The sequence below is a fragment of the Corvus cornix genome, chromosome 2, assembly GCF_000738735.6.
Source record: "Corvus cornix cornix isolate S_Up_H32 chromosome 2, ASM73873v5, whole genome shotgun sequence".
Taxonomy (NCBI): Eukaryota; Metazoa; Chordata; class Aves; order Passeriformes; family Corvidae; genus Corvus; species Corvus cornix.
This window is the reverse complement of record NC_046333.1, coordinates 44,299,190-44,319,041: the sequence shown is the minus strand read 5'-3', so window position 1 is coordinate 44,319,041 and position 19,852 is coordinate 44,299,190. Positions and strand designations below refer to the sequence as shown.

At 44.1% G+C, this 19,852-nt stretch overlaps 1 protein-coding gene across 1 annotated transcript in view; it reads right to left on the bottom strand.

Moving 5' to 3' along the window:
• Positions 1–13,606: 13,606 nt before the first annotated feature.
• Positions 13,607–19,852, bottom strand: part of COLQ (collagen like tail subunit of asymmetric acetylcholinesterase) — a 41,112-nt gene continuing 34,866 nt past the window's right edge. Inside the window, exons 16-17 of the mRNA XM_010398986.4 lie at positions 18,435–18,537; positions 13,607–16,445 (exon numbers count right to left, since the gene is read on the bottom strand). Of these exons, the coding sequence (XP_010397288.1) occupies positions 16,376–16,445; positions 18,435–18,537 (173 nt within the window). The 3' untranslated portion in view covers positions 13,607–16,375. The remainder of the gene's footprint in view (positions 16,446–18,434; positions 18,538–19,852) is intronic.

Below are 19,852 nucleotides of genomic sequence, written 5' to 3'. Positions count from 1 at the left end.
GAGAAACATATATGACACATGAAGAAAAGCCCAACATCAGACTTACTGTGTGAAGAAAGATAGCAGGACTCTAATTAGACATTTCATAGAATCATAGAATAGCTGTGTTGGAAGGGACCCAAGGGATCAGGATCATCAAGCCAACCTCCTGGCCCTGCACAGGACACCCCAAGAATCCCACCATGTGCCTGAGAGCATTGTCCAAAAGCTACTTGAACTCAGACAGGCTCGGTGCTGTGACCATTTCCCTGGGGAGCCTGTTCCGGTGTCCAATCACCCTCTGGGTGAATAACTTTTACCTGGTATCCAACCTAAACTTCCCAGACTCAGCTTCATGCCATTTCCTTGAGTCCTGACATGAGCGTGAAGGGATCAGTACTTGCCCCCTCTGCTTCCCCTTGTGAGGATGTTGAAGACCACAGTGAGGTCTCCCCTCAGTCTCCTCCAGGCTGAACAAACCAAGTGACCTCCTCATAAGGCTTCCCCTCCAGACCCTTCACCATCCTCATGGCCCTCCTTTGGGCACTCTGTAGTAGTTTCATGTCTTTTTTATATTGTGGTGCCCAAAACTGCCCCTGGCACTCAAGGTGAGCTGACCCCAGTCCAGAGCAGAGTGGGACAATCCTCTCCCAGGTTCCAGGACACTGCTGACATAAGCTTATCTTGCCCCTGATGAGGACCCCCCAGTCTCTCTGCAGCACTGCTGTCCAGCATCTCATTCCTCATTCTGTGCACACAACCAGGATTGTCCTGTCCCAGGTGCAGAATCTGGCACTTGCCCTTGATAAACTTCATGCTGCTGGTGAGTGCCCATCTCTAATGTGTCAATCTCTCTCTGCAGGGCCTCCCTGCCCTCAAGAGAATCCCAATTTAGCACCTCCCAGTTTAGTGTTGTTGGCTAACTTACTTAGTATCCTTTCCCGTCCTGCGGCCAAGTCATTAATGAAGATGTTGAAGAGCACAGGGCCAAGGATGGAGCCCTGTGAAACCCCACTAGTGACAGGACACCAGCCTGATGTCACCAGAGTCTCTACAAGCCTTTGCGCCCTCCCCGTGAGCCACTTGCTCACTGATCATGTAACATGGTTATTGAGCTGTGTGCTGGACATCTTGTCCAGAAGGATACTGTGAGAGACATTGTCGAAAGCTTTGCTGGAGTCCAAAAAGATTACACCAGCTGGCTTTCCTGGGTAACTAAGTGGGTTACCTTGTTGTAGAAGGAAATCAGTTTCAGCAAGCAGGCCTTCCCTCCCATGAAGCTATGCTGGCTGTGACCAGTGATTGCATTGTCTTTCAGGTGTTTTTCAATACCTCCCAGAATAATCCTTTCCATGATTTTATCAGGCACTGAAGTGAGTCTTACAGGCCTGTAATTTCCAGGGTCCTCCTTCCCCTTCTTGAAAATCAGGACAATGCTTGCCAGCTTCCAGTCAGCTGGGACCTCTCCAGATTCCCAAGAGACTATTTAAATAGTGTGACTTTTTGCTCTGTCATCTTCTCTGAGTTTTACCCATCTGTAGTTCCTCAGTACTCTAGAGGGATCAGAAAAAATCAGGTTTTAGTTTTTTGGATTTTCTTAAATTAAGTAGTATATGTGTGAGTACAAAGTCAAAACTTTTGACCAAAGCTCTATTCAATTACTTCACTACTCACGGTGCTAAAAATGAAGCTGAGAGCCTTTGGGATTCAGTTGTCTGCTGCTTCTAAGCATGAATCCAAAGAAATCACCCCTGTAGTAGAACAACCAACTTTCCACCCTGTGTGGTTTCCTCAAGGTTTTCAGCTGTTCTGTGGGAAACTTCACTGTAACAGTTTTTAGCTGAATGCTCTGGAAAGATAATGGAGATCACATTTCCACAGAATGTCAGCTAGGTTATGGGAAGACCAGGAAGAGATCCCTCTTCTCTAGAAATTAACTGTTAGGTCATGGCAAAAATTGAATTCCTTTTTGCTCTAAGTTTTCCAGTAGCAGGAAAGCATATTGGAGGTATTTTGGGGGTTTCTGTCTTGTTTTGGTTTGTTTTTTAAGTAGCAGGAGAACCACTAGTTTGTTAGGTGTGCAGCAGATGCGACATTTGTTTCAGAAAGTCAGGAGGCTTTATTTTGTAGGCAAAGAACATCTTCATTGGGCCACTAGCTCCAGTTACTAACTCCTACCATGCTTCTGTCATCCAACAAGCAGGGAGAGTGTTCCACAAAACATATCCTCTAATCAGCATGGCATTCTGCCTCAGAGCAGGCATTCTCATCTTGCTCTTCTGTGTAAAGTTGTTTTTTCTGAACTCTGGAATTGGTGCTTGGGAACGTTTTTAAGAGACTGTGGCTTCAGGAGACCCCTCTGTGCTTGTTAAACAGGGGCCTTGCAGAGAAGGAATTGAGCAAGGTCTCCTTGCCTTCAAAACTTGCACTTCACCATGCACTGCTCTTGCAGGATGTTGAGCATTTCTAAGACTTCTGAATGCCATCTTTGCAGTCAAACCACCACTGCGAAAGAAACCCATGCAGCATGTTGCAGAGCTGAACTCCAAGTTACACCTCTCAGGATGCAGTAGGCCAGATGACCAAGTAGAAGCAAATGCACTGATAAACAACTCACTGTCTTTTCCTGTGGTGTCAGTTTGGCAAGCAGAGAGGATGGCATTTCATTAGAATAATTGTAGAGAACAAGTAACTAACTTTTGGCCTTCAAATTTAGAATTGGAGAGGTTTTCTGTTTCATTTGTTTGGTTTGTTGATTAGTTAGGGTTGTTTTCTTTGTTGTGTTTTTTTTAATGGCTGACATTTATGAACAGCTGACCTGCACACTGATAGAGATCCACATGGCTCTCAGATAACAGCACCCTGGCTCTGTATACTTCACATGAACTGCTTTGGTTTCTTCAATTGCGCTAGTCTGAAGTTTTGCATCCCTTTCCTTTAGAAATGCTTTTGGCTGTTTCCTTCAATGTCTAACAGTTGCATATTCTCAGGGATTTTACTTATCCAAGGTGAAATAAGAGTAATCACAGCCTTACCCTAGGGGGGAGTAAGGCTGCTTTTTGTGAAGTTCGTATAGCTGAGCATAGAACTCTGATAGAGCGTATGAGACAGGCAGTGTGCATCCTGGCTGAGACAGGGTAAATCCCAAAGCAATCTGATAGAAGTGCTATCTAGTACTGAATAGTTGCAGTCAGCGTATTTTAATAGAGATCATGAACACATCTTTGTTATATAGTGTCATTGGCATTAGAGCAGAGCTCTCAGTTGAGTTCTGCTTAGCAATTGGACACTTTTATTTATTTTATTTATTTTGTTGTTATTTTTTTTTAAACAAGCTAAACAAGCTGTGTTCTGGAGCCCCCTCTGCTATTTTATGACACCATACTCAGTTCTGTATTGAAGTTCTGTGACATTACAATTGTAGAATATGAGCTGCACACTCAAGTGCTTTAGTGTGAACATAAGGAGTCATTGAAACATCCTGTCTTGACACTGTTGTGCTGTGGATCTCCCTTTAACAGATGCACTTAAAGTTAAGGGCCATGTACCTTCACTTACAAGCTTTTTGTAAAGCATCATCATGATTTAAGTTACAGCTGTTTGCTTTGAAGATGTTTCATAGTTTGAAAAGAGTCACTTGGTTGGCTGGACATGTAAAAAGTATGCCCAAAATCTGCCCCAGCTGTTTGCAGCCTGCTTTGGCAAAGGGATGTGAGCCATTACAGAAAAAAGTGTTAGGTGTGTCCATATGCTGGGCCTTCTAACCGTTTGTTTTCATTGTCACTTCAGCTTTTGTGGACACCTTTAGGGAAGCTTAAACTGCCTTTCAGATGCCAGGAAAGATCATTAGCATGTTCTTACCTGGCTGTCTTGACCTTTTTCCCCACCTGGTCCTTCCTTTCTACCCATTGTCATCTGCTTTGCTATCAGAGCTGCTGCTGTCAGAGCAAAGCAGGATGTTTTGTAATGCGTGCAAATACAAACTTGGAAAATCAGATGTGAATTCCTTGGCAGGCAATGTAAATCGGGTGTTCTGCCTCATAGGAATGAAAGCACAAGGTTTTTTGGGTTTGTTGTTTTTAATTTGTTGTTTTAATTTACTTATTTTTCTTCTCTTGCCTGCATAGCGCAGATAACAAAAAACAAAACAAGCAGGGTGGGAATAACTGAATTCATGCCTGGTTGCTACCTTCTGTAGCCCCCTGGTGAACAAACCCTGCAAACTCCTGCATGCTCCAGGCAATATATAACCTCCCTCGTGTAGGAGGGGTGTCATAGTGCACTTACTGGCTCTGAGCAAACCCAGGCCATAAGCTGATCCTGCTCAGAGTTGACACAAGGATTTAATTTAAGCACTTGCTTTGAAGTTATGACATAGGTGTATGCTTCGCTTCCACAGACATGCACCATCCCACTGGCACACAGTTCTTCAAAATGTAGTCTTTGATTGTCATTTTTAATATCCCTTTCTTGGTGTAAGATTTCTCCCCCACATACTCCAGATGTGCTAAAGCTGGATTTTTTAAATATAAAACTTCCTTGTTTTCATTTCCTGATTTCTGGTTAACACTAAGTGCGTTAACTTTCTTTTTCATTTCAGCACTCAAGGGGTCCAAAACTTGTTGATTCCTTTATTTAAAGCCATTTTGAAAGTTTGAGATTTATGTCTGCTTGAAACTAAACTAATAAATTGCATTCCAGATTACAATATTTAAGCTGAAAACCAGGGCAGCTTGCTTTTATGGTGCCCTTTCCTATTTTGTTTGTTTCAAGCCAGTTTTGGGCATACATTTTTATCAATGTCAAGCTAAGCTTAATGTAAGCCTTACTTTGCATACTAAAATATATGCATACTGAAATACATTTGGAGATGAAGAGAAGGTATATTGCCTCACACTTTAAATTTAATGAATTCTAAGGGCTTGTTCGTGCCCGCCAGATCACCTCTCTCAGTGTAAGCTTTGCACAAATTGTGCTGTCATAAGCAGTTCAGTCTGAAATACTCTGAAGTTTCCAGTCTACATCATCTCTCAAATCATACAGCATCTGTCTCTTCTTTTGGAGCATTGTTAAGACTTTTGACAGACTTTTATATTATTTCATTATAATAAACTTATTTTAAATAAGCATGTTTTAAAATCTCGTTTTCTCCTTGCATGGATTTTGTTTCTTTTGTTACAATATAGGGCCTAAAGTGCTCTTCAGGACTGCATCTGTTATGGGTACTGTGTGAACAGTCAAAATCAGTATGTTTCTGGTTCACAGAAACTTCCTGTATGTATCTTTGTATGAAGAATGTTCACACACATGAAGCCTGTTTAGACTGCAAGAATAAAAGCTGTGTCTGGCACCTGGTTGTGGGTCCTTGGTCAGTGTAAATACGTGAAGATTGTAGTTAAAAAAAACCCAGCTGGGCAGTGTGAGAGGAATTTGTGTTTTCAAATGACATGTATTATTTGTCCTTGGACTTGAATCTTTTCCACAGAGATTTCAAAGACTTCAGAAACTCCCATGTGGTCATCTTGAGATGCAGATAAGGACTGGTGCTCCTTAATGTGGGTGTAACATATCCCTTTCCTCTCGCTTTTTCTCTCTCTCCGTGTAAAGACAGCATGGGCCTGACAGCAGATCTGTGATCCCCAGTTGTGTCTCTCTAGCAAGGGCAAGTCCCTCTGTTAAATGGCAACAACCAGGCAGAAATCGGGGCTGTGGCAGAGGCATTTTCTCCACTGCAGAAGAGCCCTTGCCTGTGCCTAACCAGCCCTGTGGCAGGGGGAGGGATGGGCTGCATGTATCCTGTTGCAGCAGCACTGCTCAGTGAGAGCTGCTGTCTCCCATGGGATCCAGGAGACTCTGAACCCTTCTAATTGCAGTTGGCCCCAGATCATCATCCTTGCGAAGGCCAAGAGTTGTACTTGCTTCAGTGAGGACTGAGACAAGTTGTCCGTTCCCTCTGCAAAATGCCTCGTTCTCCTGAACAGCCAAACACAGACCAGCAGCACTGCACAGACATTCTCTGATAGAAATCCCATGCACAAGATACCTCCCAGGCAAGTACCACCTCGCTGCAGCTTCTGCTGATTAAGAAAAGTGAATCTGTTGCCATGACAAGATCCCAGATGAATTGCAGAAAGAGCCCCAGCTTTGAAAGTCTGCCATGTTTGTTAGTAAAGGTCAGGGGATGTGATAGTGGCTGCTAAATTCCTGTCCCTGCAGGAATCTAGATCCATGGTTCAAAATAAAAAAAATGGTGTGCTGAACATGAAGGGTTCATAGGAGCACACAGGTGCTGCTGTTAAAATGGAAAGGTCAAAGAGGACACATTAGATTCAGTAATAACCAAAATATCCTTAAATATTTTTTTTTCCTTAGGATTTTTCTGTATGGATAAAAAATATATTTTCTGATTTTGAGAGGGAAAGACAGTGCAAGCTCAGCACCAAAGCTATGACCAGTGCACTGAGGCAGAGTGAAACCCTCAGTGGGCTGGTTTCTTTTTAGCCCAGCTGGAAATGCTGCTAGTCTGCGCGCAGCATGGGGCTGGCATGTGGTTTTGCTGACCTCTAGGAAATAAAAAGCTCTTGAAATGCATGATATGGGACCATAATTCAGCACCACAGCAAAACCTGGAGTACAGGTTTTAAACATCAGTTTAATCATTTATGCAAAGTTGTTCCCTGAATTGTAGCCATGCGGAGAAATGTTTTATAATTTGAGAACTGGTAGAGTAAGAATCGGGCACGAATATGAAGACCGAGAAAAGGAATTGCAGGAGATGCTGCAGTGCACCAGACATTTCCAGACATTGATGCAACCAAGCTAAGCATCTCTCTCTCTCCGTTTGAAAGCTTTTGTCTGAGATGTCACCATGTGTTTTTCCCTAATATTTCAATACATTGACCCAAATATATTTCTTAATGAACAGATACTTCACTCCACTCCGCCTGTGTCTAACACAGGTTTTAGATCTGTTTCTTGTGTGTTGCCGTTTTTAAAAAAAAATCAGCCTTAAAAAGCTTCCGGCTCCCCTGCCCTGCCACTGTGAGGGGATGGTTCCCAGAGAAGCTGCACTGATGGCACTGCAGGCACAACCCCCAACTTTGGGGATTAGGGAAAGAGGCTTTTCCAGCTTTTGTTGTGTTCTTGCGTTCCCCTAGCCTCCACCTTTTACCAACCTGTATTTCTTTGCTGGTGTCTCGGCTTGCAAGGTCTGGTAAAATTTCTCCAGGGTCTTTCATTGTTTACGCACGGCTGCAGGGAGATGTCACCATGAGTGCAGGAGTTCCGCCTGCAGCAGGAGGAGCTGAGATTGGTGATGCTCATATCCTTCCAGAGCTGCCAGCCAAGAAGCTTCACTAAGATGCTGCTTCCCTGGTGGGTCCTGGTGCCAACCAGCAGCATTTGGCTGCTTTCTCTGCCTATACCTCACTGCTGTCAGCAAGATGCACTGGTGTGTGGCCTGTGCGAAGTCCTACAGCGATGCCAAAGAGAGAGTGGCTCACTGTTTTCCTAAAATCAAACAGATCTGAGACTTTGAAATGCATTTTGCATCAATTTGTTTGTACCAGGACTCCTGCTCCAGCTATGGCTTTCTGCCAAAATAATTTCCAATCAGTTTAGCATCTGTTTCCAGTGTTGGTATCACCAGCTCATCTGTAGTCTTCAGAGACCAGGCGTGCCTCACATAGTTTCCTATAGGTCATAGTTTTCCACCTGCTTTCTTGCTTAGCAGCTGGTACCCAACCCCTTCCTGCAAGCGGGAGGAACTGGGCAGTGCAGCCTCTGCTGTGCTGCCACCCCTTGCCCACCTCGCTGTCTCCCAAATGTGACATCAGAGCTGTGGCCTCAGGCACTGGCACTGGCTGAGCCCACGCTCCGCGCAGTGAGCAGCCAGCTCTCCCAACCCAGCCGAGCAGCTCTGTCCCACGAGCAGGACATGGCTGTGTGCAGCGGGGTGCTGCAGCTGTCTGTGAAACCTGCGCCCCTCCGAGCCCTCAGGCAGCTGGGAGAGGCTTTCTTGCCAAAAACCTCCTCATCAAGAGCAAGGGGCCTGCTCTCCCACATACAGCTTAGTTCTGTGCCCCTGGCCATGGTGTGAGGCACTGACAGTTCTGCCTCAGCAGATGTGCCAGCCAGGCACAGGAACCTTCTGGCACGTGCTTCTCCCCTTGTCAGGATGTACTGAATGTCCCAGTCACTCAGTGGATCGTGCCAGGACATTTCACAATTTATTTTCTTCTGTCCAGCTTGCTAAATTCCGTTTTCTTCCCCATGAGTCTTTTAAGGATCTATATTCTCTCACCTTCAATCTACAGTGCACTCTGTGTATAAATAGTCACTGTTACTTATCCCCGCCTCACACTTCATCAGTCACCTTGAGCAGGCTGCTCTCCCCTGGGGCTCAAACCAGCCGCTGGGCAGAATCTGGGGAAAACCCTGGGCTATTTCAAAGCACTGGGACAGCCAGCTTCTTGTCACCCAGCCCAGAAGTTTCCTCATATAGCTTTGTTTACTTGTATCAGTCTTGTGTGGAGAGTTCATGTATCCAGACCGCACTCCTTCTGAAATAGGACTCCCTCCTGTCCAAGCTCTTCCGCTTTGGATAAAGTAATTAAATATTAATTTAGATTTTCTTAAACCCTGTATCATCAGGCAATGTTCACAGCCTGTGAGAATGTAGCTCTTATCCATCCAGGGTGAGGTTTTGTCTGTCCACACTGGTATTTTTTTTTGCCTACTGACCATCTCAATTGGAGCTCAGCTCTCTGCTCTATTGATGGAAATGCCTAAGAACACATAAAAGCAGGATATTCCTACACAAATAGAGCTTTTCAAAAATAGCTATTTGTTATCACCTTTTTATTAAAACAGAAAGAGACAAAAAAATAATCTGCTGAGGGAGTCTTGCCTTAAGGATCTTTTCTTACGGGCTTCAAAGTTTGGTGAAACCAAGGGAGGGTCTGGAAAGCTGTCTTGGCTTATATCAGTAAATAAACATAAGACATATATAACCACATTGGTAAATCACAGCTGATGGCGTGTGTCCTTCAGCCTCAGTGACAACCTTCATTGAGCCACAGGTGCTGAGGGTGCAGGGGGAACTCCTTCCACTCCCAGATCCCGATGCAATTCATCTGCCGTGGTGACAGCAGAAATTAAGAAGTCCTCAGTCTTCACATACAGATGTGCTCACCAAGCAGGCCACCCTGCCGGGAAACGTGGATATGGGTGCTGCAAGCAAAGAGAGAGACCGGAGCCAGCCGGCATCACCCCCACAGTGCTGCAGAAACCCCCTCACGGCCTTTTGGGGGGCTTTGGCAGGAAGCTTTAGCTCTCTTTACCTTGCAGCTGGAGTCCCACCATCCTCAGGGCTGCAAAAATACAAGGGCAGTACAGGGAGAGCAGGGGGTTTCCCTTGCAAATGGCCTGACAAATACTTGACTGCTGAATGCGAGAGGAATAAACACATTATTTGCATGTCCTTAGGGCTCGGTTCTTGCTTGCCAATACCCAGTGCAAACTCTCTGATGCCAAGCTGTTTGTTCCATAGGCCAATCGCGGCAGTTTAATCCTCCCTGCCACGTGGTTACTCCCTGATAAACCTACAGGACATAACTGTTTATCAAATAATCCGATAGTATGGAGCAGAGGACAAATATTTGACATCTTTAAGTTAGCGTAAGAGCTCGGTCTCAGGCAGCATAAGGCAGAGCTTGCTGACCCCAGGCAGCAGCAGGTACAGCTCTTGGAGCTTTATTTAGAAGCTGTAATCCCGCAGCCTTTCACACCAGACATTGTCTTGCTCAAAAAGTCCTGGCACAGTGCAAGCCTCTCTGCCCTTCACTGTGCCCACCAAGACCAGCGAGATTACCAGCTTTTCCCCACTGGTCCCACGCTTCTGCTTTGGGGCTGCTGCTGGGTTTGACAACCAATCTCTGCTCAAATGAGAGCAAAAGAGTAACTTGTCACTACAGCCACCTCGTGTATTATGATGGTTTATCTGAATGTACAGTGGCATCACACTTTAAACTCAGCATTTTATTGTATTTCACAACCAGTCTCCCTGTGGATCTTGGCCCATAATACACACATTTCAACCAGTCACTTCTGGACACTTCAATTGCCTGAACTGTTCTGTTTATCACCTCTAATCACTCATCCTCCCCTTTAAATCTGGTGACAACTCAAAACCTGAGCAGTCCTCAGTGTTCTCTTTCTTGGCACATGCTGTCCTCAGAGCAGTAGTGCCAGGTAGGTAAAATGTCAAACCCAGTGGAAATGTGTAAAAGAAATTACTTTCCTGTGAAGCATCAGGGTTGCCAGGCTCCTCTGTATTTCCGTTTGTCCATCAAATAACCTCCGAGAGGAAGGCATGGGAAGCACCAAACATAACCTGTCCCAAATGTCTGACTGGCTCAGCACAGCCTCTCCCAACTCATGCATGATGAGTTTCACAGGGATACATGGCTAATTGAAAATGAGGAGGGCAGGGAGCAATGGTACCTCTTCTCTTCCAAACAAGATTAGTCACTGAAGAATTTCTGGGATCCCATGAAGGGTTTGGGGAACAGGTGGGGCTCTGGAGCAGTTCTCTGCTTGCTCCACCAAATTGGGGATGTTCTGGTTAGGAAGGCAAAGGAAAATAAGTGCTACATGCCTGCATTTCCATGTTGTAAGTCAGCACTCAGTAGTGGTTCAGTGGGAATTCCACTGTGTGTCTCTTCCTCCCAGGAGAGTGACAGTGAATAACGATCAACACCCACCCCCCTGTTTGCCCTACAGAGGATGCTACGGACCCTGACAGGGCTCTGACTCCTCTTCAAGATGAATACTGAAAGCTTCCTCCACACCTGGCACAAGGGTCAAAGACATCTTGCCATGGGCTTGAATTTAATGCTGATGTCAGTTTGTTCACTTATTAAATGGTGACACTTTAGAGCAGCTAAGAGAGGGTCATCGGTTGCCAAGTTTCTAAATGTACTAAGCATGCTGCTATGTGAGTAGGTTAATGTTACCTCCTCTTCCTCCTGGCTGATTTATTGTGCCATTAACTCAGATTCCTGCTCTGTCAAAGCTCTGTGTTTGTGTTATCACATACAGGCAGGCTCCCAGCTGCACCTGCAAAACAGCTCAGGGAGTGCTTTGTCCTTTCCTGTGTCCTGCAGGAGATACCACCAGAAGCATTAACCCTGGGGACAGCACTGCACACAGCTTTTCCCAAAGAACAGGAGATTCTCCAATACACATGTGATGCCCCACATGGACATGAGGCCCCATCCCACCCCAGCCACACTGGCCAGAGTGGCTCCTGCTCCCAGCAATCCCTTGGCTTTGCTATCAGTGGCTTTGATGGGTTCAGCTCCATCATTCTCCTTCCCCCTCCTTTCCAAAAAAATCCTGAGCAGAACTCCATGCAGGAGGGCTACTTGCTCAGTAGTGTGTGGGAAGGCTGCAGCAAAATACATGTGTTTAAACCCTCTTCTCTCTCACTGGAGAAGATTATGCATCCAAACTGGACCCTCCCTCAGATGCTCGGGGAAACTGTCAGAGTGAATTAAAAGATACAAAAGGCCAGGGCTATAACTCAGTGCCTTTTAAGTGCCAGGATTTTGTGGGGGACAGAGGGAGGGAAGTAGCCACTAATGTAATTTCCATGAGGAGTACACTCCTCTAATGTAATTTGGCCTGGCTACCCTTTCAAATGCAGCCTTCCCTGGCTGGGATGGTTCAGGGCCGTGGTCCTAAATGCCCCAGTAATTACTGATGCAATGAAAGCATGTGCCCGGGCTTTGCTCTGGCCTTTTCAACCCTGGACTGACACCAGCTTTCTGCATAGGGTACATTTCCGGGCATGTAACTGGACACATTAATATTGTGGGGGTTTTTCACTGACTATGTTCATTAAAGACACAAATGGCTCATTTACTCAGGCTTTGTTCCTTTTTTCTCTTTGGTTAAAGTCTGGCAGTGCTCTAATGGTCTACAAGTTATATAGTCTCTTACCAGATTAATAAGCATCAGTTACTCTGATCCAAATTCCTGATCCAAATTTTACATTCACCAGTTGTCTGTGCTGTTGCCAGTACCTTAATGTTGCCTGTAGCAGAGTTCAATAGCCCGTGATTCTGTGCTTTCCTTGCAAGGGAATGGTTTCCAGGGAAGGGACCCTTGCTTCAACATATCCATTTCCTTAGGCAAAAGCTGTCAGAGAAAGAACTTGAAAGTCTATCAGAAAGTGCTCTCTTTGCCTCAGCCTTTGTGAATTAAAACATGATTTTTCCAACAGCTTTTTAAAGATCTCCTTGCAGCATTGTGCGTGATAGACTTAAATATCATCAAAGAACCACAGCACAGCACTGATTTCCTTCTCTTGGGTTTATTTTGGTCATCTTTTTAAAATACATCTCCTGAGTGTATGTGGCTGCCAAGTCTATTGAATTGTCCCCAAAAGCTGCTAACTGGGGACTTATTACTGTTATTCCTCATAAACAGCTGGTGCTCAAGGACAGTGACCGTTCTTGGGCACTTGCAGTTTAAGGATAACCACCAATCCCCTCTCTCTTGTACAAGTGAGTGGGGCTGAAGTGGGAGATGCACCCTACAATTTTCAGAAGGTAAGAACCATGACCAAAGGTGCTTTGCTGTGACATATGCAGGGCTGTCACAAGCAGAAGATGTTAGAAAAGGGATGGCGTGAGAGACTGAAAGAGAAGCTGATGAAACCCGGCAGAGCAACAAGGGTGTTGCAGAGTTTTCAGGAGGCTTCAAAGGATATGAACTTTGGTGCCTTTAGAGGAAATAAGAAGAAAGAAAGAAGGAGATGACGTGCATGGCCAGATTTATGGCCAAGGACAGCCTTTACAGCTATGATTTTGAATGGTTTGAAGGGAAGGGGGAAATGATGTAGGCATTTGGGTGCCAGCAAGGTGAGTGTCACAGAAGCTGAGTTTTTAGAAAGGACAGGCAGAAAACAGACTCACTCATTCTCTGTCTGTCAATACACTTCCTTTTCCCCTGGGGACAGCAGCACTGCCCATCTCTGGAATGCCCTGTTATACATGGAAGCCTTGAGACAACAGACTCACAGGTTGCTACTGCAAGGCAGGGCCCTCTTCTCGAAGCCCGGGTGCCAGTTTCTGGGAGCGTCCAAATCCCAGGTGCCAACACCACCATTCCCATTGTCCACCAGCACCCGAGGCTGTTGCTTTCTGGTTGGCAGCCATCAGCTCAGCCTCTGATACAAAATTACATAGTGGCCAGTAAATACATTATCAGGTAGCAGGAGGGGGTAATCCTCCAAACCACAGCCCAAAGCCTTATTAAAAACAAGTACATTGCAGATTCCAGCCAGGAATCAATGGAAGTGGAGCTGTTCTGCCCATGGTGTGTTGCAGGGGTCAGTTTGGGGAACAGGCAGCGGAAAGCCCAGGAGCAGGAATGCACAGTCACACTCCCAGGCTGTGCGCGCGTCATTGTGCCCACACAGAACCAGATCCCATGGCAGGCAGGGACAGGCAGCAGGCATGGGAAAAGAGGGGTTTTTTCCCTCCCCAGCATCTTAAACTAGGTACTTATATTTAAAAAACCTGTTGTTAAACCCAAAATTAAATAAGTGAAAGTAAGGACATAGGGGAACTAAGGTAGCATGATTTATTGACATGAGCTGCTAGTATAGGCAGTAGGTAATTACATATATTTAATTGTATATTAAGTGCAAGCCGGATTTTTTGTATACATTAATACAGTGCATGGCATACTGCTTTGTACTTGCCTAGAGTTGCATACTAATCATTAGAAAACTCTCCCACAAGCATTTGCTGCTACAAAAGTCCAATGAGCTGAAATGTTCCAATTAACTTTTGAACCAGTCTTGGCACAATGTGTTAAGAAGCTCAGAGAAGGAGGGAAGACAATTTGCAGCAGACCAGGCACAACCCAGATGAAGAATACCCAATTAATGATAAATCAGGTATGTCAGAAATGAGGGCAAAGGATTTATTTTGCACCATTTTAAATCATATATATTCTATACCTTGCCTGGTGTCTTTTTCATGCTTTATCAGCTGAGGGAACCAAGACAGTAACAGTAGTATGAAACTTTTGTTTTGTTTCCTTATATTTTACATTGCTTTGTCCATTTAAAATCCACGCTTTGTAAGTGTTCTCAGACTGACCAGACTGATAGGCCCCTTTCTGAGCATGTGCAGCACAGTGCAGTTTTACCTGGGTGATCACATCTTCTGTTTACGTATTCTATGATCCATGCACGTAGCTTTGTTATTCCAATGTCCTTCAGAGGTAGGAGATTTTAATTCAAAATGATTCGACTGAAAACTGAAGGTGAAAGGCCACTGGAATTACCAAGTTTCTCGGAGACTCCAGCCTTTCGGGAGGTTGAGATTAATTCCTTGGAGAAGGTGAGTAGTTAGATGAAGTGTCTCCAAGCCCGAGGGATAGTAACACCCAGCAGATGCTGCCACAGGCTCAGCCGGAGGGATGGCCAGCAGGACATGCTGCTGGGAGCGTGTCTGTCCTCGAGAGCCTCCCAGCAACCCTACACCTGCTCCTCGTGGTGTGATGCTGCTGGAACCTGCTGCTTGCACAAGCACAGGAAATTAAAAGGCAGCTGTGCTAGTGCCCAGATTTCCAGAGTTTGTGGCAATTTTCTTGCTCCAGTGGTTCCTTGACCTTTTATTAAGACCTCAGTTAAAAAAAAAAAAAAAATTAAACTGTTGAAATGGGCTACAAATGCTGGTGGCTTGGCTTCATAGCAACATAAATAGCCCAGGTAAGTGATAGTCATGAAGAGTACACGAATTTTCTTTCTTTTTTTGTTGTTAACTGTTGATTTCCAATATCACTTTATACATGCATAGTTAAAGTCTTCTGGCAGGTGGTAAAAGTTGCATGTATTTCTTGATTGCTTTAATGCATTATCATTACACCACAACGTCCACCTTTATTTAACCTCTACAGAAGTGCCAGTGTCAGTGCAGCTGTTGCAGCGCTGTCACCAGCACAGATAACTCACACATTTCACACAGTCCTGTACAACATTTACCACAAAGCAGAAAAGAGTGGCTTGTATGAAAACAAAGCCTAGTGTTAAGGCTTTTAGTCCTGAATTCTGCACATTCTTTGTTTCATTTTCTGTTGTAGACTCTTTGTCACATAACATTTAATATGCTTTCCATATGAAATTGGCTCTTCACTACTTGCTAATAAATAAGTGTATAATTACCCTGACTCCAATCAGAGCTGATATAGTTGAGCAACCTTCCCAAAAAAACAAAACCCACATGTACAGTGCACAGCACGACTGAGCATCCATAAACACACTACTCCGAGGTCTGATTTACGGCGACACAAAAGTGAGCGTGCACACTGGGGTACATGGCAGCAGAAACAGAAAGTGGCAGAGGGGGAGGGAGGACAGGGTGTAACTGGGAATTGAATGATGATGGTCAGGTGGACAAGGGGTTGCACATGTAAAGACCTTCCAGTGTGGACACCAGAGTGAAGACAATGTGTACACGGCCATGGTTTCAGGCAGGGAACCGATGCTGTCCCAGCCCCTTGGGGTCAGGCAGAGCCCAGCCAGCTCAGCACAGAGGAGAAAAATATGGAAATATATTCCTTCTTTATCTTCCCTCCTTGTCTGATTTTCTCCTGGGAGAGAACTTCTTGGCTATTTCACAGTCTATTTGTCCAGTCTGTCCTTTGTACTGTGTTTTGCAGGCCTCCTGTGACTGCTTGTAGTGCACAGACACACACAGACAACGCCTTGGCCTGAAGGTGATGTTAACAAGCTTGTTTGGCTGATTTGCTGATTCTGAAAGAACTTTAACTCCTTTGACCAATGAAGGAGTATTGGTAACCTTATTGTTGCTGAAGTAATCTCTTGTGGATACAGCACTTGCTAAGTTCACATTGTAATAAAGGGAAAGTCCCTCTAAACACCGCATCCAAGATACACTTTGTGTTTATGCAGAGAAGGGTTAAAGACAAAACCCCTGAAGAGAGTATATTTGGGTTTAACAGTGTTAAGTGGAGGTAATTGTTACACAATATTCCTGGTTAATGGAACTCAGCTTCCAGTAGTTTAATGTTGCTTTTATGATTGAGAGCAAGTTGCCATCCTCAGCCACATGAAAGTCTCACTGGCTCACACTGTTTGACATCTATTTCTCTATTAAGACAGGATGCAGTGGTCCTATTTTTCCCTATCTCACAAATTTATAAAAAAAATCTCAAAATGGCCATCAGCAGCATGACGTGTCTTTGTTTGTTCTCACAGAGGTGGGTGGGGTGTTTTTTGTCCCAGTCCTTCTTGGATAGGTGATAGAGTAGCACCTAGCACCCGCTACACGTGGGATGCTACCCGCCTCCACTCCCCTCATGTGAAGTATCGACACTGTGTGGAGTCAATGTAGCAGTAGGAAGTGCATCGCAATTTTCCATAAGACCTAGAATAAAAGAGAATATCTCAGTTTCAAAGCATGGTATAGTTCACTTATAGGTTTTCTGGATGTAACTCTCCATAGGAGCGAAGAACCTCAGAATATACACATGCAACAACATATGGGAAACAAAACTGGAGGGCAATTTTCATCAGTACTCAAGTGTGTTCTCCTTTATCAGCAAAAGAGGAGTCCAGGAGAAACTGTGAGTGAAGACTTAACTCCCCATAATGTCAGTTAAAAAAACTAAAATCCCTATTGGCAGCAGGACTAGAGCATTTCGTGGGGGTGGATGCAAAAGGCCCTGGCACTCACCCATGGGAGCTGTGGAACGAAATATCTGATGGTCTGAGTTAAGTGTTCTTCCAGTTACTCCCAACAGCTTCAGCAGGCGTGACGGTGTCTGTCCTTTAACTTATTTCTCATGTTCTTGAAATAATGAGTGACACATTCCCACATTTGAAATAATTTTTTAAAAAAGTAAATTGAAGAGTCCTTGCAAAATAAGGAAAAACAGAGATTTTGTCTTTCTACTGACTTAAACTGAGCTGCAGTGACTCTACCTACTGAAGACTTCACCAGAGTTGTTAATAAGAATTTAAATGAGTTTTTAATGCTGGCATGTCTAAACGAATAGCCCATCCACAGCATCAAGCTGTGGACTAAGCAGCTTTAGAACTATGTCCTTGGATAACCCACATTCTCAGACCAACATAAAATCTGAAGAGAAGGTGTGTGAAATAGGAGGAGGGATCTGTGGGCTGGAAAGAGTAAAAATGGGAAAATCAGTTGCAACAGCATTCTTGGAGGAAAGGTTACTTTGGGGTAAAACTCCCATGGGAGTGCCATACTCACATACTCAGCCCACTTTACTCATGATTCACAGCTTTTTCTTTAGTTTGGCAGATAATTTGCAGACTACACACAAAAATAAAAGATCTCAGTCGCTCTTCACAACTTGAATATACACACAAAGTGAAATCTATAAAATTTTCCTCAGTCTTTTGTGGTGCTATCTTTGGCACCAAACTTCAGACTCTTAGAAAGGAATAGTTCTTACAGTAGAAAACAGCTCCACACTGTCTGAAGATGAGGTCTCTGTAAAGTGCTTCAGGTTTGTCAGGTTTACTGGTCTGGATTTTAGTAATCTCTTACACCGGGAGTGCTCCAACAATTACAGTGGAGGGATTAGCACAGCATTCGATTTACAAAGACGTCCTGTGGTTTCTTATTCCTGTCAATTAGCACATTATTGTTCCCTGAATGATGAGGCCTCTGCGCATAATTTAATTTGCAAATTAAATGTTTCCTGTTAGCCAGTAACAATACCTGACAGCTAAATAGAGGTGCTGCTGTAGGAGGCAAAACGCTGACCAGAGGAAGCTGCCTAAACTAAGGCAGAGAAAGCAAGTCAACAATAAGCAGATGTTCAAAATGAAGGAGGTTGCTAAGCAGATGCAAGGCTTTGCATCTGCTGGTGAATGAATTTCCTGCGCCTTGGAAAAGCTGACAGATGACTGCTTGATTCAGAAGCGAATACGCCCCTAGAGTACCCATTAACGGGAAAGGCAGCAGGAGGTCGGCAGGAGCCTGTGCTTTGGTTGCTGTGGATTTTCTCCTTCAGTGTGATCATCTTCTCATGGCCTTTCCTACTCTTCTTATGTCATGGCTGGACATTTAAGGAAATATTGGCAAGAAATGGGCAAACATAGGTCTATGTGACCTTCATTTGATTTGTGCAGTAAGAGGCATGTACTTCTTACAGAGAAATGAGATCTGCCCCTTAAAGTCAATGATATGCAGAAATAATTTGATAGACTCTTTCTTCCCTGTTATTTGCAGTGGTCCCAGTAGAACAAGCTTTAAGTGTAGTGAGGTTCCTCTGTTTTAAAGCTGGCAAAGAGAAAAAAGAAAGGAAAAACACATACACACACACCCCCCAAACAAACCAACCAAAAGCCCACCAAACCAAAGTGAAGACCTCCTCTTACATACCCAGGAAGGTATGTTCTACATGTCAAATATCCAAAATCCGTCCCATCGCAGTCTTCAACCCCCTCATGCTTGTAGCCATCTCCGCAGTAAGCACGGCGGCACCCTGGTGAAAAACAAAGAAACAAATATCTTCCAGGCACTTCATATGTAAAAGAAACAGGTAAAGAAAGTGGAAATAGATTTTTAAGGGTTAAGTATAAAACAAGATATTTTGGGGAGGGCATTCTGTAAGGGCTGTCTTAGGAGGAACAGTACTCTTCACTGCAAAGAATGTACTTGTTTTAGCCCCATTTCAATGACCAAGGGAAAGAATGGATAAATACTAAAAATAATTACTACCGAATCTCTAATTACTTGCTCTAAAAATTATTACTGCCGTAGATAATTACTATAAAAACAAGTTAAAGGAAACATAAAATACAGTTAACATAAATGGCCTGGGGAGGTCACAATCTCAAAAAAATACTCTTAGATCTTTAAGTCATTTGAAATTCCTAGCCTAGACCTTTACCTAATTCTGTGCAGCATCTATGTTTGTCTGCTATGAGTTGCCACATACAAATGGAATTATGCAGCCTGTCTATAAAAAAAAGGTATATGATGGTTGCCAAAAATGTGTTTTTCCCATTGCTGACTGCTACTGACTTGAGCGTGAGTGGGACTTGTCACAATTTTTCATGGTGACTGACGTGTAGGCTGCAGTAATTTGTGGGTTTGTTTGCCATTTTAGCAATTGGACTTTGATTTTGGTATCTTCAGCATATTGAGAATGACTTTCTAACATGAACAAATTGATTTAGTTAAAATCCCTTTGACATCTTCTCAGATAATCCACTGGTGTTAAGCAAAGGATTAAACAGACACTCTGGAATAGGGAGTTTGTAAGAGGCTAAAGTGGGTTGTTTACAAATAGAAATGATTAATTAATTGCACCAAGGATGTGTTTGTCAGAAATTGATGGTTCTAAGACCAACAAGTCTATTTTACAATAAAATCCATTTAACACTTGGCTAGCCTTTTCCTTTTGGTTCGGTCACAGGAGAAGAATGATGACAATGTGCTCATTTCCAAGTAACTCAGTGTTGACTCCTTGGGTCACATCAGTGTCAGAAATGTATGAATTGCAAGGCCTCCATTGACCTGAAGCTTTGCCCAGAGCATAGCACAGAGAACACGATGTGCCCTCAGACATACAGCGTATAATTTTGCAGGCACTAGAACTAATAAAGACTATTTTCCTGCATGGTTGTTCCCCACGGTTGATTGCAAATTCTAATTGAATCATTTTCTCATGTCTGGAGACAGGAGAGATCATGCTGTCTCTCTGGAGTACTCTGCAGTCAGGCAAGCTTAGAGGAGCTTTTATTTATGTCTCCCTAGACCTGTTGAGACTGAATTGCCTTTGAAATCTCTTTCCT